Source organism: Thamnophis elegans, chromosome 4, assembly GCF_009769535.1.
Source record: "Thamnophis elegans isolate rThaEle1 chromosome 4, rThaEle1.pri, whole genome shotgun sequence".
Lineage (NCBI taxonomy): Eukaryota > Metazoa > Chordata > Lepidosauria > Squamata > Colubridae > Thamnophis > Thamnophis elegans.
Window position 1 is genome coordinate 75,870,448 of NC_045544.1, and position 24,306 is coordinate 75,894,753.

The 24,306-nt window shown below is 34.1% G+C and overlaps 1 protein-coding gene across 3 annotated transcripts in view; it reads left to right on the top strand.

Moving 5' to 3' along the window:
* The window catches only part of LTBP1 (latent transforming growth factor beta binding protein 1), a 216,204-nt gene that overhangs the window by 149,546 nt on the left and 42,352 nt on the right, over nt 1-24,306 (top strand). For all 3 annotated transcript variants that reach the window (XM_032216849.1, XM_032216847.1, XM_032216848.1), the window contains 10 exons: nt 6,778-6,873; nt 8,310-8,435; nt 9,175-9,300; nt 11,063-11,185; nt 13,745-13,864; nt 18,388-18,510; nt 20,301-20,432; nt 22,167-22,289; nt 22,980-23,105; nt 24,105-24,230. In XM_032216849.1, the coding sequence (XP_032072740.1) occupies nt 6,778-6,873; nt 8,310-8,435; nt 9,175-9,300; nt 11,063-11,185; nt 13,745-13,864; nt 18,388-18,510; nt 20,301-20,432; nt 22,167-22,289; nt 22,980-23,105; nt 24,105-24,230 (1,221 nt within the window). The remainder of the gene's footprint in view (nt 1-6,777; nt 6,874-8,309; nt 8,436-9,174; nt 9,301-11,062; nt 11,186-13,744; nt 13,865-18,387; nt 18,511-20,300; nt 20,433-22,166; nt 22,290-22,979; nt 23,106-24,104; nt 24,231-24,306) is intronic.

Below are 24,306 nucleotides of genomic sequence, written 5' to 3' on the forward strand. Positions count from 1 at the left end.
GAATAATTATTTAAATTCCATTTTGGTTTACAATTTGTGGGCCTGACTCACGTGGAACTAATTTCATGCTGTCTACATGTAGCTCTCTAGACTATTCACTTTTGTGGTCTTAAAACTAAGCTATATGAAATATCAAGTAGTTGCATTTTGATGGACCAAAATATTTGCAAACTTTGTTTATCCTCATAAATAATTTTATGAATATGCCTATTTTAATGAGTGAGTCAATGTGCAGACTGAGACTTAATCCAGTTATTAGTGAGATATCTGCTTTGAAATTGCATCATTTTAGAATATAAAATAGACATTTTCAGCTCATGATAATTTCTTAGTTTCATATCACAGGAATAAAATGCAATAAATAAAGAAACTATATTTTTAAAGTGATTTTATAAATTTGATATATTTTTGCTTTCTGCACTAGTTAATTTTCTTTCTTTCTAGTTTTATGGAAGCTTCAGCCCCAGTTCTGATGAAACATAACCTAAATGATCAATTTTGAATATTCATAAAAAGAATTATGCTCAAGTACTGAAGAAATATATGTACCGTATTTCCCTGAAAATAAGACAAGGTCTTATTTTCTTTTGACCCCGAAAACAAGCACTTGGCCTTATTTTCGCGGAGGTCTTATTATTTTTGAGGTGCAGGAAGCATTGAGTGTGGTCACCTCATGGCAGCTGCTGTGTTCCTATATTTTTGGGCAGGGCTTATTTTCGGTGGAGAGCTTATTTTCAGGGGAGCGTATGTGCTCAAATACCTGATTGGGCTTATTATCCGGGGAAGTCTTATTTTCAGGGAAACAGGGTAGACCTCGACTTGCAATAGTTCATTTAGTGACAGTTCAAAGTTACAACACTGAAAAAAGTGACTTATGACCATTTTTCATAGGTATGACCTTTGCATCATCCCCATGATCATGTGACCAAAATTCAGATGCTTCATAACTGGTTCATATTTATGACCGTTGCTGTATCTCAAGGTCATGTGATCATCTTTTGCAACCTTCTGACCAACAAAGTCACTAGGGAAGCCAGAGTCACTTAACAACCAAAAATTATAAAATGGGGCAAAACTCACTTAACAACTTACATGTTTGGCTCAGTTTTTGTTATCAATTGAGAATTACCTGTAATGAAAACTCTGGGAAGAAATTAGTTACATTTTAAGATTATAGTATTATAATCACTGGTTAATATAGATGTTGGTGAATATTCCCTTAAATTTAGCCCATATTTCATTTGCTAAAATATTTATTTCAAGAACTAAACCTTAAATCATGTATTTTTGATTGTTCGGGCAACCAGTTCAGGCTTTCTATTCAATAGAATTCTTCCAATAACAACTAAATTTGCTGACTAAAAATCTCATATAACTCTGATGTTCAAACATGTGTTGTTATTCAAGTATAATGCTATAATAATATAACAAACAAAAGGCCAAGGAGAATCAGAATTGAGGATTTTCTATTCTCTCCATAGTCACCAATTAATTCATTGGATAATATTTTTAAGATCCGCTAAAATTAAAATAAAACAATCCTGAATACCATTTAAAAGTATACAGTTTTGTTTGCACAGAGATCTTTGTTCTTGTCATTAGTTGTCAACAGGAGAAATTATTCTAATTCGCAGGTTCTTCAATTTGAAAGACCATAAATGCCACATTTATTTTTGTTTACAAAGTTTGTTTACATGACACCGAGAGAGGATTAAAAACATGCCATAAATAAGCAACTAAAAATAAATTTTAATAGGCAACTGTTTAGTAAACACCAAAATATTATATCCCTAATTAAGTTCACAAGAGGGCCTGGGCCTGCTAACCATTATAAAATTGGACCTGACAACAGTCAGTGATAGACATGAACACCATAATTCTTTTGATTTTTGGCAGCTGGAGTTGCATTTATTTGTCACTGATACATCTCTCTGAATTTAACTAATCATTTTGAAGATTGACTTTTTTTGAAGTTACTTGTTATTTGTCCCAGCTTATGCCAATCTAGCAGTTCAAAAGCATGTAAAAATGCAAGTAGAAAAATAGGAACCACTTTTGGTGGGAAAGTTTCAATGTTCTGTGTGCCTTTGACACTTAATCATGCCAGCGACATGACCATGGAAATGTTTTTGGATAGTGCTGGCTCTTCTGTTTTAAAATGGAGATGAGCATCGTCCCCTAGAGTCGGGAATGACTAGCACATATGTGCGAGGGGGACCTTTACCTTTTTAAACCACTAGATGTGAGCAGATCTATGTTTGTTTCTTCTTATTTCTTACTTTCCAAAGCTTGTTTTGTCTAATTTCCATGTTAATTTTAAAGTTTACACGAAACTCATCAGGCGCCTAGCCAATTTTCGCTGTGTCAATCTTGGCTGATTGGCATCTCGTCAATTTGATTTGTCAAAAAGTTAGCAGACTGGCATCTAATTAGTAGGACTGTGCTGCTAGTACACTTCAGAGCTTGGAATAGAAGGATTGCCAGAGTTATGAACTAAAGCAGGGGTCTCCAACCATGGCAACTTAAAGACTTGTGGACTTCTATGGTTAATTCCTTCTACCTTTTATGTTAATGTTAATTGCAGGAAGTCTTTGGTCTACACTGATAAATACTACCATTGTTTTTTAAGCTAAGGCTGCACTCTGCTCTTGATTTGCAAGATAGGCTAATGTGTCTGTGAGATCATCTTCTCTGTTTCACCTGAATTTTTTTAAAATTAAAACACATTCATTCTTTTGGTTTTTTTTAATGGAAGTTGGCATACTGAAAGCCATTCTACTGACCAATACACCTATACTGAAACTTGGCTTTAGATTTCATGTTATTTGGCTCAGATGTTGTAGACCAGCAGTTTTGTTGATATTTTGAATCTCTGCATCCAAGCTGATATTGCCCTTAATAGGGTCCAGCCATTCTGATCAATTGTAGTATGTTATCAGATTGATTATATGGCAGATTTTATTTTGCTGTTATGCTTTTGAGTTACTGCAAAAGTGACATCTTTCAGTGAAAGATTTCTGCTGTGCATCCATGTCAAAATTTTATGCAACTGCTAGAATAGTATTTACTCTAATTAGAATGGAATTTGCAGAATTCATTCGAGTTCTTGAGAAATTTCTACTTGAGCAATTGGTCCTTTCTTTGGTGGAGATAAGTCAAATAGTTGGCACTGTTGTTCAAGAGAACAATCTTTTCAGTCCCAACTGTTTATGGTAAAGCAATATTAAGAAGTTTTCAGAAACAAATAACATTCTTAATATGTAACCATCTAGAATAGATACAAGGGATTAATCATTGCATAGAATACTGTCGACAAAGAAAGGTTTATTCGCACAAAAATGGGATATATATGTAGAGTTATTCATATATATTTTAACTCAGATGTTATTACACTTGAATCAATGAACAGCTAAATATAAGTCATTGTTAAATGGATTCCAATTGTTGCACTCTGAGAATATACAAAAAGCAATATAGCAATAGCACTTCAACTTACATACTGCCATATAATGCTTTACAGTATTCTCTGAATAGTTTACTAAGTCAGCATATTTCCTCCAACAATTTGGGTCCTCATTTTATGGACTTTGGAAGGATGGAAGACTGGATCGAACTCCAGACTGTGGGCAAAGTAAGCCTACAGTACTGCATTCTAGCCACTGCGTCACCAGGGCTTAATGTACAAAAAGAGCTTTGTAGTGTACTTTAATGTAGTTTTTTGTAATACAATAAAACTGACCAGCTTTCACATTTAACTGGAAAACCTGACTACAACTGCATTCAGTAGCAAGGATGGTGAATTAGAATAGTAATCCAGATAACTGATGTGATTTCTATAATTATATGAATAATGTAAATTTACCCAAATAACTTAAATCCATATTGAATGAACGTGATTGTCCCCCAAATAGTCATTTAAATCAAGATTTACTGTATTATCCTGCTTATATTATAACATGTTGCAGAAACTGAGTCCAAAAAGTTAATACTTTCTACTTGTTTGGTTTTTTAAAGCAATGTATTTATTAATTTCCAATATCAAATGTTAAAGTACAAGCTGACATAAAAGGAAGAAAGAGTAACAAAACAAAAATGACAAAATAGATATTTTATAGATTGGTGTTATTGTTTAAATTTACAGAAAGGTGGTTGTACTATTGTATTAAAAGATGAAATGTATTATTGTTATAAATGATTTTTACATCAGTTTTTTGATGTAAAAAGTTGCTAGTTTCTACTTGTAAGGGAAGTGTGTTCAATTATCTATCATTTCCACAAATTATAGATCCTATGGATTGAAATAAATGTTGAATGGTAATAAATATCCCAGTTATTTCACAAGATATTAGAATGGATAATTTAAATTTTATTGACAATATTAATCAATAATAGGATATGCAGTCTAGTGAAGATTAGAAATAGTGCAATATTTCCTATCTGTAATTTAATGGTTAAAATCCTGCTATATGGCACATTGTTTTTGTGTTATAAAGTTCATCAGAGGCTATTTATTCTGCCTTTTCATGACAGGCAAATACGTGTCTGTGTTTAAACCTTTTAAAGTATTTGCTGGGAGGGATGGGATTCTTCTTTTTTTCTCTTTTCCCTTTCTCTCTCTCTCTCTCTCTCTTTCTCTTTCTGCTCTCTCTTGCTCTCCATGCTTTCTGAATGCATTATTATTTTCTACTGGTTCCCTGCTTTTGTGTGTGCTTTTAATTATCTATGAAAGACATTACTGAAGAATGTGATCTAATTTTAAATAAATAAATAAATAAATAAATAAATAGTATTAGTCATGGCAGAGAGGAGAAATTACACTCCTGATGTTCTTGCTTTGGATTCACCAGAAATGTTATGTCTGCACCAATCCTAATAATAAGAATTGTTTTTCCAATAGAATTACAACAAAATTTAACAAAGCATTTCCTGGCATGAATAGAATTTTTTAAAAAGCACAATGAATCCTTGTGGTCTTATGAATATTAGTAGACAGAATATTTTTCATGCTGTTTCGCTGCCTCCTTTACGTTATGGTAGACTGAGACTTCAGCATCAATCCAGACTGGACAACCTTGAGGATTGTACTTTCTGTTTGTGCATCCCCCACCTGACAGCCAATAATGGGTATGAATGGTAAACTTGGGATGTTACAAAAGAAGGCAGGGATGACATTTTCAGATTCTTTTTCTCCCACTTTGAGTGGTTTGAGCAGAACTTAAGTTGAAAGCCAGGGAAGATTAAAAATCAGACTGTTTTTCAGGGATTTTAAGGTAGTCTAGAATGTTTTAAGCCTATTCAGAGTTTAAGCACTCATTAATACAGCAGTCTCCAGCCTTTCTGGCTTTGTGGACTAGCGGCAGGGGTGAGAAGTGAGGGTTGCACATGAGCGGCGGGCGAGCGCACAGATGCGTGGCTCTATTTACATAGGCAGCAGGTGCATACGAATACCATTCGCACAAATGGAACTTTGTGCACACGCCTGCTGCTCGCACAATGGAGGAGTGCACACACACTTGCCCACTGCTTGCATAGCCTAATTCCAAATGGGCCATGGTACCAGGCTATAGCCCAGGGGTTAAGACCACTACCTTAAAATCCCTAACTCCATAAAAAAAAACCCTCATAAATAAGAGTTTCTTCCTACTCTGGGGAACTTTGGAGACTGGAGATGAGTGTTGAGGCTGCAGATTGCCAGATTCTGCAATTGAGGGGATAATAAGAAAATCAGTAGAATGAGACATAAAAATCTAATTGGATATATTTTACTTTACCCATTCTTTCTTTCAGTTTTTTGTTCAGCTTAACAATAATAACTACTTATTAGTCAGTTTATGATCCAATGTATTAATTTGGTTTTTGTCATTTTAAATTCATTACAGTTTATATATTATACAATCTAGAAAAGCACATTAGATAGCAGGTGAGTTATATATTTTAGGAAAACTTTTCAATTTTCCCATGTTTTGAAGAATATTGTCCACTAGAATGGGAAGAGGATTTGAAAATTGTATATATTTCAGGGTCCATGCAATATTTCTATGATACCCAATGAAGCCTTGGGTTATAGTCTTAGGGCTGATTAGCCCATTGAAATCTGTGGAGATTGTGTAGTTTATGCCCAAAAATGTTATATGCAAGAACATGGTTGGTGTATTGGCATATAATCTGCATATGCATATTTTAAAAGTGAATTGAATTGCAGAGGTAAATGTCTTGGAAGACACATACATGTCCATTTGAATGTGGAGGCTATCTGTTATCCTGAAATAAATAAGAAGCATGATTAGGTGATGATGCCTAGCATTTCTGCTGCAAACATCTTTTTCAAGCAATGCTTAAGCAATAAAGTTGATTGTCATGTTTTCTTCAGTTATATGTGCTGCACATCATTCAATGTATTGCCATGTATTGGGTAAACTGTAATAAAGGTTCAAATTTAGAATATATTTCTTTAAGACAAGATACTTTAGGTACTTTTTTTACTATTAATAACTATGCCTGGATGTTCATATTTATACTCCAATACCATCTGGAATCTTACATGTACTCTGGATATTTCTGAGGGTAAATGCAGCTTGCAGTATAAACTAGATGATTCCTTGTCACTTCAATTTTATGATTTGGAAGAAATTCAGTAGATACTTTTAACATGCATTTTTAAAATTGTTACAAATGAAGGGGATCTTAGTACATTTACATTGGTCCTTAATGCAGTAAGCTGTCTATATTTTTAGGAATGCCTATCTCATACAGAAATACTTTTCTTTCACTCAATAGTGGTGGAGAAAACCTCTCCTCCGCTGCCTGTAGAAGTTGGACCAGATGTCTCTACTTCAAGTGCTAGTCAAGTGATAGCACCAACTCAAGTTACAGGTATGATGCAAAAATCATTGGTGGTACGAATTGGTGCATATTACAACAACCAATGGAACGTTATTATCGCATCTTAGAAAGTACAGAGCAGCAGAAGAAAATAATGAACTCACAGGATTCATTTTTAGGTGGACAGAATGCTCTGTGTAAATGCCTGCTTCTGTGCTTCAATCCAATGAAGGATTTAGATGGAGAGATCAATTTCCTGCTAGTTCTTATATTCTGAAATGATTTCACAAGTTTATATATCAGCTGCAGTGATTCTGTTTGAGAAGTTTCAGGTTTGTCCTTTAAAAATGCATATCTACCCATGTAGTTTATTTTAATATTCATCTCAAGGAATTGGGTCTTGCATTGCAATGCAGATATTCATTAGCATATTACTGTATATTACTTATTAACATATGCATGTAACAAAATGGTACAGAAAATGATCATACTCTTATTCTGTCCTAAGTTTTCACAAAACCTCCTTCTCCTTTAGTGCCTAGGACAACATGCTTCTAAAGTAAACCACTGGATAATTATTATCTAAATTCTATGTTTAATTAAATAAAGTATAAAAATCACAAATTAGAAAATTAAACTTTATTAAGGATTATGTTCAATTCATATGCAATGGTATGTGTGTGTGTTCCTCAACATATGACCAGTCCCTTAGTGATCATTTGAACTTACAACAGATCCCTCAAAACTACTTTATGTTACTACATTTTGGGTGCTCGGCAACCAATCTGCATTTATAGGCATTTGCAACATCCTACATGACTGCAATTTTTGATATATTTTTGGGGGGAAAACTGTTTACATTTGATTTTTTGAAAGAAAGAAAAACACTCCATAGTGAACAATGGTTCACTATGATCATAGTATTCATTTTATGACCACAGCATTTGCTTTAGGATTGTTACATAAAAGATTGCAAGAAGAATCCATAATTACAACCGTCATGACTTATGACCATAATTGCCGACTCAGTTGTGGTCATAAGGTAAGGACCATATGTAAGCACACATAACACATAGAGAGAGAGAGGGAGAGGGAGAAACACATACGTGTATTTGAGTGGTTTGGGTCTTACATATTCTAGACAATCTATTTTCCACTACTATACATGTAAATAAATTATACCATCCAGCAGTGGGATTTGGGGCTTCTACGAACTGCACAGAATCTTAGCTAGAGGTTCTCCCGAACCCCTGAGAATCCCCAGCAGCCCACCCCTGATTATGTGTAAATGCAACAACAGGAAAAAAAGACCTATACAGGAATTTACCTAGATGCTTATATTATGTTGCACTTTGATGTGGAATCATTTTTTTAAAAATCCGAATTGATCCTAGTTAGTTTATGTTTTTATTTATTCTTCTTTTAAAATTGATGATATGATGAAATGTTTCAAATTGTTTACTGCAAGTATTTTTTCCTTCATTTAGAAATCAATGAGTGTACAGTCAACCCAGATATCTGTGGACAAGGACATTGTATTAACTTGCCCGTGGGATACACTTGCTTATGCTATGATGGATATAGGCTTAATGATCAACAAACAAAATGTTCTGGTAATCTACATTCCATGATCCCAGTTGCTAACATGATGCATGTGAGAAGGTTCTGGAAAAATACTACTATTTATTTCTGTGTTGTGACTATAGCAAATAAGAATGGTTCTTCTCTTTCGGGCACATGGTATAATTTTAATTTATTTTCCCGTCATCCTTCCCTGAATTTCTATATATGGCATGCTTGGTTTGTTGATTTCCTTTATAGACACAAAATTATAATTTGATTTACACATTTAAGGAAGGAAAATTGAAATTTCTTAAATCACTCAAGAATTCCATAATTTCATCATTTTGGAATCCTAATAAAACCTAAGCAATTTTATGATAGTTTTATTAGGATATTTGCAAAAAATGTAACTCAATATTTAAATTCCTCATATAATCTAACATTAAATCTATATAAGTAAAATAGAGCAATCTTTACCTCCTGATTTCTACAAGATTGTACAAGCTGAGGGCATACAATGCTTGCTCCTCATATTCATAAATATATAATGTTCCATCTAAAAGATCAGCAAATGTAGATTTCATCTCCAAAAAACTTAATGCCCCAAAGCTTAAAACTGGTAATTATATTTTTTGAATCAAATTTTATATAAAATCTTATGTAAACACATTTGAAGATTTTTTTAAAAAAATAAGTAGGTCCTTAAGTACATAACGGGGAGTGAAGCGATGGTAATGTAAAGAGCCTGGGGTGTTTTTGAGTCTTCATATATTTTTATTTCTTTTACAGATATTAATGAATGTTCTCAGACTCCTCATCTCTGCTCCCTTGGGCGTTGTGAAAATACAGAAGGAAGCTTCCTGTGTATTTGCCAGGCTGGGTTCATGGCCAATGAACAAGGAACAGATTGTGTTGGTAATTACTGAGCTTTATATGAGGCAGCTTCTTAATCCTTAAGGCTAATGATCAAGAGCATGAATTTGAAATATATTGGTGTGATTAGAAAACAAGTTAGAAGGAAAGAATTTGATTGAATAGATGCATTCCTAAAAAATGCTGCACAATGCCATACTATAGTGGTAGTTAATATTTGATCACAGTTACAGAGGAAAAGTTATTGTTCACAATACAGACTTCAAATATATATTTGAACAATTGTACTTCCTTGACAATAAAATGTTGGTATAAGAACTATGGTAATATCTGAAGCACAAGAATAGAGAGAATAGGGGTTCTAATCAAAGCATTTTCTTCAGTAGACTCTGAAGTTAATATAATTTCTAAATAGCAACAACAATGTTTACTGTAAATATTGGTTCATTTCCGATATCTATGCAATTTGCTGAAATGGTGCTTGAGAATGTATTTGTATGGGTCTATTCTTTCAATCTCTAGTTATTGGTTTGGGGATACATTGCCCTGGATGTTGAGGGATAATATAGAAAGAGAGATACTCCCAGATCCGCAAAATCAAAATTACATTTACTGGGAAAAGTTATTTTGAACACAGATCAAGCACTTGCCAGAAATTGCAAAAATTGTGTCTAATAATGTGGGTTTTTACATGCTAGACCTAAAACAATCATTTGTCCCAGGTATCATGGTTAAGTTCTCTATATAAAACCACAAAGTTGGAATATTTCTTTCATTCTGTTTCCACCAAGATACAATCACTTTAAAAAATGGATGCCTAATATGGACATTAATATATATGGTATATGTTGATGTAACAAGACTTGACTATTTTTGTATCTTATTTTAGCATTCTTTTCCCTCATAAGTATAACTCAATCAGTCTGCACTATTCTCTCTCTATTGATATTATCTCTATGTGTATAAAATAACACTAACAAAAGAGGGATAATGAGAGATATTTAAATAATGATAGATCAAGTATGAGCAATATAGTTAACATTTCATTTAGCAAAACTCAAAACATTTAATGTTTATTATTTTCATTATTTTAAATTTATAATTCATTTTAAAGAACACTGCCTATCATTAGGTTTAAAAAACAACAACAACCCAGGATCAACTTTATTTTGTATAAAGGTGTTACATTTTTCCTTTCATATAGGAAGCTTGCTAAAAAAAAAAAGACAAAGAATAAAGATGTACCTTAATGTTAGATCATATTCTTAGTATATGAAAGTCCCAGGTCCATTGTCTGACATTTCTAGATAAGCTGGAAAAGTATCTTGTCTGAAACTCTTGATGAGTTATTGACATTTATATACATTATAGATATACAGTATATCTATATACTTCCAACTAAGTAAGGAGTGTTTTTCACAGACCCCAGTCATGGCAACTTCTGTTGATACCCAAGTAGCAAAAAAGGTGTTTACAAATTGGGGCTACTGCAGAACAGACCCATGAGTTACAGGTAATATATGATGATATTTTTGCAAGGACCGAGCTCTTCTAAATTAAAAAAATTAAGATCTAAAATAATCCATGGATTTAGTATTCTGTGAGTGGTGTCTGTATCTGTCTGCCTGGTTATTATCTACCTACCTACCTACCTACCTACCATCCATCCATCCATCCATCCATCCATCCATCCATCCATCCATCTATCTATCTATCTATCTATCTATCTATCTATCTATCTATCTATCCTGCTGTATTGTTGCTTAATGTTTGTATTAAAATTATCACAAAATTGGGTTTTTAGATGTTGATGAATGTGCCAGGCCTGATACTTGTGGAGAAGGACTATGTAAAAACACCATTGGTTCATATAAATGTGAATATTGTGACAGGGGATTCCAGAGGAACAGAAGGGGCCAATGTGAAGGTGGGTTTTCTTAATGTCCCCTAAACAAATTTCCTGACTACTTAGCTTTAACTATGTTATAATTCCAGAGGGGGGGGGGAGTTCAAGGAAAATTAAGTCATTAGAAATGTCAATAACTAGCCAAGATGACAAAAACATAATTAAATGTGTATCATGACATCATAATCCTTTGTTACCTACTTGCCTGCAACATTTCAATGGAAGTAAAGAAAGAACTGAATTTGCTCTGCAGCACATACTTTGCCACTCTCCTCCCTTCTGGTAACACAAATAAAGACCATATGCTATTGAGAGTAGCACAAGCAAAGCAACCTTTCCTCTCCTTTTCACATGCTAACCCATAAGGATTGTATAGTCCATATCAGAATGCTCCTTAGGTCCTATGGCCTCAGTTTTCCTTTCCCTTTTTCCTGGGTGACTAGAGATAGTTCAAAATAAAGTATTAGGATGTAATTACCTGCCATTTTTACTTTCGAAGAATGCCTCCAGGGCCAATTCTTTCAAAGTAATTCTGGAGCCAGTTTTCTTTTTGAAAGCCTGGCAATCTTCTAAGGTCTTCTTGTATGTGCTTTCTTAATCTATTAAAATTCTGGAAGGACTGAGAGCCTAATGGACAACATGAGACACACCTACAAAATCAAATTGCAGATCTTCCAGAATCAGCATGGATGGCAGCCAACAATATCAGTAGCCTCAGTGCTATCTGTGTTTTGGGGATAGATTTCATTTATTATATAAACTCTATAAAACCATAAACAATTGAATGGCTTTGCCTTAGGAAACACATTATCTTTTTAATTTGTTAATCTTCTGTCCTGAAATTGCTTATAAGGTTGTTATTTCCAATGAAGGTAATTACTTTAGGTTATATAATAGCAAGAATTACATACCAAAAAATCCATTTGTACTTGGAACAAAACACTGGCAGAAAAAAATCAACTTCAAAGAAACAAAACATCTAACCACAAAAACATGTGAAATTGGATTTTGGCATGAAGTTTCCTGGTTTTGAATAGGAAACCGATGAAAATTTACTTGAAGATTTCATATTTTCATTGTCCTTACAGTATCTACAGCATATCATTTTTATCAAGAATATATTAATCATTTAAACCTATCATTTCTAGTTCAAATAGCTTTAAAAATGGATTTTAAAATGTGCTGTGTCTATGTGGTGTAGATATGAAAATTGTGGAAATGTTGCCATTATACTTGTAATAGGAGAAGTGGAAAGCCTGACACCAAGAAATAGATTTAAACAACCTATAGCTTTATTGGAGAAGCATAACATATGCATTAATAATGAATCAATGAAGAGTTTAGCCTCTCCTTGTTAATTGATTGAGAAGGCTAACTTTGGAAGTCAGGCACAATGTACCACTGGGTTTGCTGAGTTGCTGATAGAACATTTTTCTCTCAGTAAGTTGCAGATGTGAAGTTATCTTCCCTATTTTTTGCTTGGAATTAACCTGCCTTCTCAATCCTAGATAGTAACTACTTGTTCCTTATTGGTGTTTCTCATTCATGACATTCCCCATTGTCCCTCTTAATCTGTTCTCGAATTGTATGTAATTGTATAAGTCTCTTATCTGCAAGGTAAGTTATGCTTTGTACAAAAATCTTAATGGAAATGAGTTGTGGGAGATGCAAGTAGGGTTTAACAGGTAAGACTATAGTTTAATACTCATGTGATAAGTAACTATATTATTATGTATATTCTCTGCATTATTGCTAAACCACTGGGCTTAGATTCAGGGTTTTTTTTAAACAAACAAACAAACAAAAAACCCCAGGAAGCATCAAGGACAAACTTCTGCTTGATTTCAGAATAGGACATTTGCAAACATAATTTTGCTTAGTCAGAATGTATTCGTAGCATCTTTATTTCTTAATTTTATGTAATCATTAATCTATATTAATGTCTTTTTTGACAAGAAATTAAAATCTTTAAAATCTATAAGTAAGAAGTAAATATATGTAAATATATACATCGGGGAGGGGGGTAACACAGCCATTAACTTATTTACTACCCTTTTTCAATGGAAATCAAAGAAGAATCTTTATTCTTTTAGAGTGTATGGAATTAAATTAAGAAATAGTGCCTTGCCTGTGACCACTGTGAAAGCTGTATAGATTAATGGAGATGGAATTCTAGTTTTTAAACACTAAAAGTGAGCAAATTGAATGTAAACTGTTTTGAAGGGGAGTCCCCTGTTTTTGAATTGGAAAAATTCAAAGGATAAATGGGCGCTTTAACTGTGAACTTAGCTTGAAAAAGAGTTTTGTGATCAAGATGGAGCATTTGAAACTCAAAATGGTATATTTTGAATTTGACTCAGTTCAGATTCAAAATGTTTTGCACTTTCCATAAATTGCCAGGCACAGTCTACTTAATATTACATAATATATTTTAGTGGACCTCTGGCATTTGTATTACAGTATTTAAGAATCTGGTCTATAGCGCCAATTTTGAATACCTTCCTACATACTATTAATGCCTTGATCTTCATTTATTCTTTAATTACCATTAAAATTTTCACTGATGTTTTGTTTTCATAGACATTGATGAATGCTCAGTGCCACATACATGTCCAGATGCAGAGTGCATTAATGCTCCTGGTTCTTACCAATGTGTCCCTTGTAGAGATGGATTCAGAGCCTGGAACGGAAAGTGTCATGGTATATATTTTCTTGATTCCCCCCCCCCCCCCACTAAAATCATGTTGAAATCAGGATAAAAAGTGCACATAACTCAGTTTATGGAAGATATTTTTGTGCATATTTCTCCTGGATATAGGCAATTTTCCCTAGTATCTACATTTTGGATAGACTGTTTTTCCTAAGGTTTTGTTGTTGTTGTTGTTTGTTTATATTTAAACATATTTTGTTACACTTTCATGCCAGTTCATTGGCAAGAAAATTTAGCTCAATTTTAAGTCATCTAGATTTTCCACTTCCTAGTTGCCTTTGTTTGTTTATTGGCTTGTTTGTTCATTTATTAAATTTGTTTGCTTATTAAATTTTTATGCAGCCGATCACTCCTACAAGGTGACATTAGGCACAAGTAAATAATAGTTATAACAGTTAAAAGATTAAAATGAGTCAAATTAAAATATTATTAAAATTGTATTATATTATTGTTAAGTTAGTGAAGTGCTATTTCTGAATAGCCAATGGTGGGCAATGGTGGGCAAAAACTTTATTGCTTAGTTAAAATTTTAAAAACCATACTCTGATCTACATAATCACTTTTCCTGTCCATTTTAGTCATGAATTCAGCTTTGCAAATACATTCTTTTGCATTTCTGCTAAAATAGGAGGCAACCAGGAACTGCACTTATTTATTTAATCTGTATCCTTAATTTTAGTAAAGCTTTTAACAATATCAAAATAACATAATAAACAAAAAGTTGAAACAATAATAATAGGCATGGAATATAAAAATAGGAACAAATAATAACTTTTATAGTTTAATCTTTAAATAACTTTCAAAGATAAATTATGTTCTATAACATTTAGCAGTCAAACATCACAAAATGCCCCAGAAGCACAATAACTGCAGCCTACTAAAAATATTTCAAGTTTTCAGTGGAAAGTTTGGAGCTGGGAAATTTGAAGTAAAGTCTGTCTAGTTTTCTGGTGTCCAAAGGTATTGGTGAACAAAGATTTATGTATGTAAATATGTATGTATGATGTATGTATGTATCTGAAGGGCAGCTACCATGTTATTCATGTGCTTGTGCATAAGCCTATAATAATTTGTAAAATTTAATGTAGTGTACAGCCGACATTGTGAGTCTGACAGCATGGAGTCACATCATAGGAGGCAGGAACTGTTATGTAGTTAATTCTCCTACTTGTCTTGCTCCATGTCAGATCAGACATCAGACTTTGGGCTTCAGTAAAGGTCTGGAGGATAAGGCTAGTTGCCCGGCAGATGGTTAGATTTTTAGGCATAAAGGAGTAAATGTAGGATACTCTTGTACAGATTATGTCTGCACCTCAGAATGGGTCTAATTTTTTGGAAATGTTGGCCTTCTGCTAACAATAACAGCCTGTTTCTCTTTCTCGTCTTTCATAATAACCAGACATCAAGACATAACAAAATAAATGTCGTGGCATTTTTGCATTCGAAATTTCCCTGATCCTGCTTAGTTTCATCTGATGTGCACTTTCACCAAGTCATTTGCTTGTCATGCTACTGTTTATCCAGGAGTGGAGGCAGAAACCCATGGTTGATGCTTTTGACATTGGCCCTGTGTGTCTAAAAACATCTTTCTTTGGCGTCATTAATAATAAACTGAAGCCAGAATGTAATTCCTTGTTTACCAAGGAAATATATTTTACCCTTCGACTCCTTTCCACGGCCATTTCACTTCAAGTTTTCCATACCTCTATCATAGGCTCATATATTACAGTGAAAGAACAATAATATTTCAAGGAGCTTGGCCTAGCTCCTTCAGTCTGGTTACATAAACTGCATTATCTGTCTATCTCAAACATTGTTAGATTTTTCATGATTCAAGGCAGTTTATTGAATAGAAAAATAAGATCTCATAACCCATTATCAACCCAGATGTGCTGATATTTTCACCGCTTTGCGAAATGCAAGCAAGAAGAGGGTCCTCGCTATACTTGAAAGGGCAAAATATTCCTTCTAGTTCCTACCTCTAGACTTTATATGGGATTAATTCTTGAGTGCCAAGCCATGTAAGGTTTTATATTTTAAACCAGCACCTTGAATTGAGCATGGAAGCTTATTACTTATCAATGTAGTCAGCTCGGCACAGGTTTAACACTCTACTCCTATTTTTTTGTATAAGTCGAAGAAAATGTGTGCCTTATTTTTTTTAAAAGCTATCCTTTATTTTCTTTAGAATGTATATCTTTGAATACATTAGCTAGAACATATGAGAAATCGTTTTCTGAAAAGAAAATCCAGCTAAAAGAAATTATATTTTCCGGTATTGTCTAGAATCCGACTGCATGGCTTTTAGTGTCTGGCAGCAGGGAAAGATAATTTTATTACGTTGGCACTGACTCTGGCTTTTGGCATCTTATCCTGTGATGTCTGCTTTCAAAGCAGAAAGGAACATTTGAAAATGACAACCAGAGCAGACAAGCATTCCTTGGTACAGTCTTTCATTGTGCTAGTACTTGTTGGCAAACCCTGAGGGGCTTATTCAGCATTTTCTGTGATCTTAAGCAGACATCCTTTTACAGCCTTTCTGAACTTCACCTATAGATATACTTTCGTCCATTATAAAAACTTACTTTTCCATTCTTCTAAAAGCAAAATAAAAGTTGCTTTGATAAAATACAAATATCAAGGACATTTGGGGTGGGGTTGGGGACCCACCAAACTTGCTTTTCTTATGGTTCTCCACTACAAAACAAATCTTACTTAATGAGTAACATTAATAGTGTGGTGTGAACCATTTCCAAATGGCCAGAGCACCTAGTGAACTCTGAACCCTCAAAAGTCTGTGTTGTTACATCCTCTTGAAGATTCATGATCATGCTATCAAGGCCCTTCCTGTGCCATCAGAGCATAGAGTACATTTCGAGCAGAATTACCAGTCAGGCAAAGCTAACCACTGGTTGAAGAAGAAATCGGAGAGGAGCATAAAGTATCAGAATCAGAATAGGATAGAGCTGGAAGGGACCTTCAAGGTCTTCTAGTCCAACCCATGCTCAAGCAGGAGACCCTATACCATTTCACACCTGTGACTTAAAAACCTCCACTGATGAAGGCAAGTTGTTCCACTGGTTAATTGTCCTCACTGTTGGGAAGTTTCTCCTTAATTCCAGGCTGCTTCTCTCCTTGATTAGTTTCCATCCATTGTTTTTTGTCCTCCCTCTGGTGCTTTGGAAAATAAGTTGATCCCCTCCTCTTTGTGGCAACCTCTCAAATACTAGAATACTTCTATCATGTTCCCCCTAGTCCTTCTTTTCTCTGGACTAGCCAAATCCAAATCCTGCAATCTTTCTTCATGCTGGATGAAATGCCCCTCCAAATAATTTGCACCAGTTGAGTTTGCATTCATTTTTTAGTATTTGTACTTCATTTTTAAAATGTAGAAGATATATATTTAAAGACAACGTTTCTAGTACACAGCTTTACAGTTTACAGACTTGCCTCTCTAAAGTGACTGGATATTGTAATTCATTGTTCTAGTATAAATTAATTTATCCTCAGTGTTTACTTGATAAGTTTCCAGAGGGATTGGAAGTGACAATTAGAGTTAGGATTAAGAAGAGAAATTTGTTTACTCTGAATTTGAATATTAATTTATCCAATTTCATATTTTAAATAATAACAAATAAATATTGAATTTTTCAGAATAAGTTTAAACATTCATTTCTCCAAATTTTATGATCCTCTTTGCCAGCTTAAAAAACAATTATGGAAACAATCTAGTATATGTAGATAAAATAATGTATACAATTGTATTATATTAGAGGAAATTACAAAAATATTTGTACAGAAGGAAATTTGCAAACACAGATGCATCTGCTTGGAGAAAGGTATATATCATAGTACATATATCTCTTAGATTCAGAGGAGGGAACAAGGATAATTGGAGAATTAGAACGGTGAAAGAAATTAGAAAGGTATAAGAAGAGACTAAAGGAACTGCAGCCTTGAGAAGAGATATTTAAGGGAGTAAATAGCATTCTTCAAAAGAAAGAATATGAAAGACTGACACAGAAGTCCAAGAACTGTTCTCTATTATCCCTAGATAGACTTAAAATAACAGATATAAATTACTGGAAGGCAAATTGCAGTTGAATATTAAGAAAACAATGAAAAAAGTCTGAGAATAAAACTAATTACCAGTGACATAATATATTCCTTTCACTACATACACTGAAGCAGAACTGGATGCCCATCTATCAATGATGCCCTAGTTTTGGATCCTTGTACATGCCAGGAGTGAGCTAACACAAATATTTTTTAATTCTTTGATTCTCTTGTGATTTCTTTAAAAATAACAAATAAAAGCAAGTGTCAGATAAATGAGATTTAATAGATTCATCCATCCCTACTAGGGAAGCAAAAGGATGAGTATAAAAGGAAATTTGACTAAAGGTTTCATTGAAAGAAGTCGATAACAATTTATTAACAGATTCTATGGAAAATGTTTGCATCGTGTTAAGTAAACAATGCAATGTTTAAAATTTATCTTATGTATTCACAGATGTAAATGAATGTCAGTATAGCAGTCTTTGCACAAATGGCCAGTGTGAAAATCTTGAGGGATCTTTCAGATGCCTTTGTAGCCAAGGTTATCAACTTTCTCCAGCAGGAGACCAGTGTGAAGGTAAAGACATGACTAATACTTATGTGATTTATTTAATGGCAAGAAAGCTATTAAGCATGGTCATCCTTGTTTCTGGTGGCAAGATATTATAAAGAAAATGAACTACTACAGAAAATAGCCACTGTCTCCTGGTAGGAGCTGATCCTTAGCAGGCACCCACAATTTATTGAATAGGATAGACAGAAACTATTAGGAAATTCTATGATATTCAGATTTTGAGCCACACCGAGCTCTGTAGGTAGAGCCCAGCACCTTGAACTGCATGTAGAGATATAACATGGCAGTTCCATGTTCTGGACTAGCTGGAATTTCCGGGTAGTTTCAAAGGCAACTTCATGTAGAGCAAATTACAATAATCTAGAAATGACAAAGTATGAGCATCATCATTGCTTCTTGTTCCAAATAAGGCTCCGGGTAGGCAAAAGCCCTCATGGCTACAGTTTCCCCTGTCCTTTCTAGGGGAATGCAGCCCTATCAAGAGTCAAAAATGGCACTGACTTAGAGTTAGCTCCTCACTCAGCAGCCACTCCATCCTGTTTAAGTGAAGCTTCATTTTCCCCATTCAAATTTGGATAGCCTCCAAATGATACATCATGATTTCCACTGTCTCTCTCAAGTCGAGGGTGGAGAAGTATAACTGAGTAATATCTGCATATTAATCGTACCTCAACCGAAGCCTAATTCTTTGGTAGTTTCATGTAATTTTTAGACAAAATAGAGGAAAAAATTTAATTCTAAGACCTTCCATAACAAAGGGCCCATGATTTTTTCCATCCCACAATCACTGTAGGGACCTGCCTGCTTAGGTTGGAGTGGAACTACAGGTATCATAACATTGTGCCTTCAATTTCCATGTCTTTTTAGTAATCTAGAAGGATACTGTAATCTACAGTACTGAAATCTGATGAAAGATTTAGGTAGGCAAGAAATGTCTTATTGTCTGCATCCAAGTCCTATCCATGTCCATCTGTGAGAGCAGCCAATTCAGTTTCTGTCCAATGCCCAGGTTCAAACGTGAACCGCCATGAGTCTAGGTAATCTATATCCTCCTAGGTCTTCTGCAACTGCAGCTCCACTACCTTCCCCCAAAAGTTATGGTCTAATTTGAAGTCCCTCTCTAGCCAGGTACGGCAGGCATCCAGTCCACAAGTGGAAAAGCTGGAATTGCAAAGCACCTCATCCATTTGAGATTCACGGTTTTAAAAAACCCAAGTGACACCACAGTACATTACTTTGCTTATCTCCATAGATTCTACCCCCTTATGTTTCAGCTCGGAGTGAGTGCCAGCCATTTTGTTTGTGGAATGAATCTGCAACTAGTTATTTTGCTTGGTGTGTCAGCAGCACCATCCTGTAGCCACATATGTTTTTTCTACTTTTCATGTGGCTTTTAAATGACTATTCCTGCTGAAATGCAACCGTTGGCATGCCTGACAGTTTTTAAAGTATGAGAAAGGAAAAAGTTATTGTGAACTCATGAGTGAGCAACAGCTGAATATGATTGGAGTCCATTTCATTAAAAATAATAGTAAAGTTGTGTATCCAGATCCATCTATCCAATTTTTCCTGTTTTCAAACTGCCAATATTACAACATGGGTAATTAATACAGGAAAGACAACTTACTCTATCAAACAGCCATATTGAAATTACTAATAAATGTAATGTGTTTTGATTCAATTCTTAATACTCTGAAAATATAACTATATGAACATATTTTAAAACTCTTAAATAGTTAGATGTGGGGAGCAGATTTTAAATAACTACCTAAATGTTTATTGATCCTTTGCAGATGTAGATGAATGTCAACATCAGGAGCAGCAGCAGCTCTGCATAAATGGGCAATGCAGAAATGTAGCTGGCTCTTACAGGTGTATTTGTGAGCAAGGCTATCAGTTGTCACCTGCAAGAGACTATTGTGAAGGTATATCATAACTTTCATTTTTACCATGTTTGCGTGAACAGTTCAGCCAAATGCTATTTTGTGAATTACCAAATGTTATAATCAAAACAAATATTCTTAGAAAATTGTGTCTGGTTTAAATGTAGCATTGTTAGCCAGTGATCAAGTGCTGAAAAAAAAATACATAAATGCTTTTGCGATTCATGAAATCTGAATTTTTATATGACTTAGATTTATATAAGAAGAGAAATGGTTATAGCATTTAACAGCTGTGTGGAACATAGACATTCAAAAGTTTTCTTTTCTGTATAAATACAATTATCTTCCCTTGTTGACATTCCATCTGTCGGATATGTTACATATGGGCTCTGTTTAATTTTTTTTTCTGCTGGCAAGTGATTTTATAGATAGATAGATAGATTTGCCCTGAATAAAAAGAGACTTGAATTTGTCTGAGTCTTTCCCCCTATTATATTCTTATTTAAACTTGGTTGTCTACGAACTATGGTTTCCAAACAATCTGAATCAATTTTTAAAATACTTTGGTGGGGGGAGGAAAGCTACATGTAAGTCATAGTTTTTAAAATGTTGCTGGCGTTCTTATAGCATGTTCATATTATTGTAACTCTTAACAAATGAAATACCATTTGTTTCCCCTTCATTTCTAATTATAAGACAAGTTAAGTAAAACAACTGTAGGATTACATGGGATCACTATCATTGTAATATATTTAGTATCTGGATTTATGAACATGATCCTTATTTACATATATGTTAAATCTGTTCTTTCATAATTGTTTCATCTAAAATTGTAAGTGGTTTCTGGCCAAAGCATCTATTTTCTCTCCAGTAGCTTTAGCTTTGATAAATCATACTAGCACCCTCATATTTCAGCTTCATTATCAAGTAATATAATGAGCCATACATAAAATTATTATTTTATTTTGCTATAACTTCTATAAATATGATACAAGATTTTCTCAGTTTATTTTAAAAATATTGTTTTAAGCGTTTTTTGTACTTTATATAATTTAAATGAGCACATTTTTAAATTTTTATTGCCTTTAAAATAATATCAGAAAAAGAAAACAGTAAAAGAAACAAAACATAAAGTACATCATCAAAAAAACTAGCACATTTTTTTTTGTCTGTATTCCCCTTCCCTGGTTGAGTTGTGAGCCGCCCTGAGTCCCCTTCGGGGGAAAAGGGCAGCATATAAATGTAATAAACTGAAATAAACTGAAACATGTTTTTAAAAAGTGAAAATGCAACAAAAAACAAGATATAGATGTATAATATGTTGTTAAAACAATAAACATTTGCAGTTCTATATATAATTATATAATACAAATATTTTATGTATAAAATATACTTATACCAATATCATGCTTTATTTAATTTACTGTGTTTTGTATAAATGACTCCTATATATATCCATACAAAGTCTATCAGCAAATTGCTTTTTATATCCTAATACTGTTCATTCAGCCATCAATGATATACATGTGTATTCCAGTGTTGCCCAAATTATTAGAAAATTATTAGCACCAATTGTTGGCTTCCAGTGCTTGAAATTTAGTACATTTTAGTAATATTTGAAGGATAGGTCAATATTTTGTTGGCTTTATAGTACCCCAAAATATACTTTTTACGTGATTCACTCAAGCATTCTTGTGTGTCTGATCTTTCTATAGAGAGATGTTGCTAAAATAAGTATCGTCTAAAACAGTCTGTCTGAAATTGGATTTCTTTCAGATATTAATGAATGCCAGGAAGACAAGAATGTTTGTCGTGGGGGTACTTGCATTAATACCAAAGGGTCTTATGAGTGTACCTGTCCAGAGGGCTTCCAGTTAATGCCTTCTAGAGGCTGTCAAGGTACAGTATCACTCAAGGATTTCTAGTCTTTTTTAAAAAGCTAAGAAATGTAATTTTGTATGGTTAAAATTATTGTATGATCATTTGTTTAAAGAGTGAAAGATATGACTACTCTTGTCATTGTAGTGTTTGTCAAGCACTACCTTGATGTGCTTTTTTAGGAGGCAACTGGACTTCCTTGTTTTTTCTTTTGAGGACGTTTTGCTTGTTATCCAAGAAGCTTATTTCAATACCAGCATATGACTCTCAGAAACAGATTAAACATTAGTTCAGTAAGTTAGTGGGAAGGAGAGGAATCTCATTTCACTCTTGGAGGCTAGTTAATTAGTAGGACACAGTTATCAATCATGGAATTCAGAGGTGAGTTGCAAATCCGGGCGCTACCAATTCACTCGTCCTTGTGCACGTGCTCGCGCGTGACACTTCTGTGTATGCGCAGAAGCGTCCGAGTGGGTGGGCAGAGCCTCCCGCCGCCGTCATTACTGTTCGCCCGATCCAGGCTGAACCAGGAGCAACCCACCTCAGATGGAATTTTTATTATCTGTTAACAAAGATTTTCTGTCTGTGAGTTTCCCATATCTCAGTATTTCAGAAATGGTGGTACTATATTAAATATTGATGATCATTTTAGAAGTACAGGGCTCATATTAATATAAATTTCTTTGATCTCTGTTTTTGTGTTCCCTCCAGATATCAATGAATGTGCAGGATCCAACCTCTGTTCATCCCATGGAAAATGTTTAAATACTGAGGGTTCCTTCCGCTGCATTTGTGAACAGGGTTTTATGGTTTCTAGAGATGGCCGAACATGTGAAGGTGAGATGGGTTTGGCAGAGCTTTGATTATTACATTCGATCATTAGTTTTCATTCTTTCTCTACAAAGACTCTCATAGAATACCATGATCTACAAAGATAACCAAATATATCTTTATATTTCACTGTCCAACGTAGGATAATGATTTGGATAAGTTAACAGCAGCATAATGAATTTAGCAAGGTGTCAACTAGTGGTTCCCAGGCAAGAGAGAACCATTACATAAATGTGTACGAGATGCCTAAGGGCACCAAGTGAACTACCAAATATCCATGACACAAAAATATGGAGCAAGATGAAGTCTTTGACTTCCGTACACTCAAGAATCAAATCTAGCCAAATTGTGTATAAGAGTAAGCTACGGCTTTTAGATAAGCTACGGCAGCTATGTTTTACTAGGTGAGGCCCAAGAGGAAGAAAAGAATGAGATTGCCCTCGCTTCCTATTGAGCAGGTTAATACGATCTTCTTTCCAACAATATTAAGGAGTAAATGGTCAGGACAAATCCAGAAAACTACAGAAGAATATGTGGTTCATATTTGACCATAGAAAGATAGCATTGCAACAGTTTATTCCCAACATAAGCAGATATTTATTTCTAAATGTCTTTTTTTCTGTACAATTTGCCTCAATATTATGTTCACTAATATAAATGGATATAATGTTAAGAAAGTCATTGTAATATGATAGTTAAGGTTATAGCATGGATTAGGAATATTCACTTTCAACTTCTTTCAAACAGAAAAATTGGGCTGACTTTGAGCCATTCATTCATTTATTCGTTCTTTCATTCATTTAATCATTCAATTTTTACAGCCACCCATTTCACATATGTGGCTCTGGGTAGCTTACAAAATTAAACCCTAAACAATACCAATATCATTATCTTTCAGTCCAACTCAATCTCACAGGGCTATTGTTAGGAAGAGGCTAACTTGCTCTTAGAGTAAAGGCAGAAGTACTACTACTACTAACAACAACTATAATTTGCTATTTTCAGATATTGATGAATGTGCAAACAGCACTATATGCGGTGACCATGGTATCTGTGAAAATTCCCCTGGCTCCTATCGCTGTCTTTGTTATCAGGGATATCAATATCTACAGGATGGGCAGGGCTGTGTGGGTAAGATGTTACATTTTAATCATTTTCCTTGACAAATCAATTTTCATGGAAATGTTAAGTTTCTTTTTATTTTTGT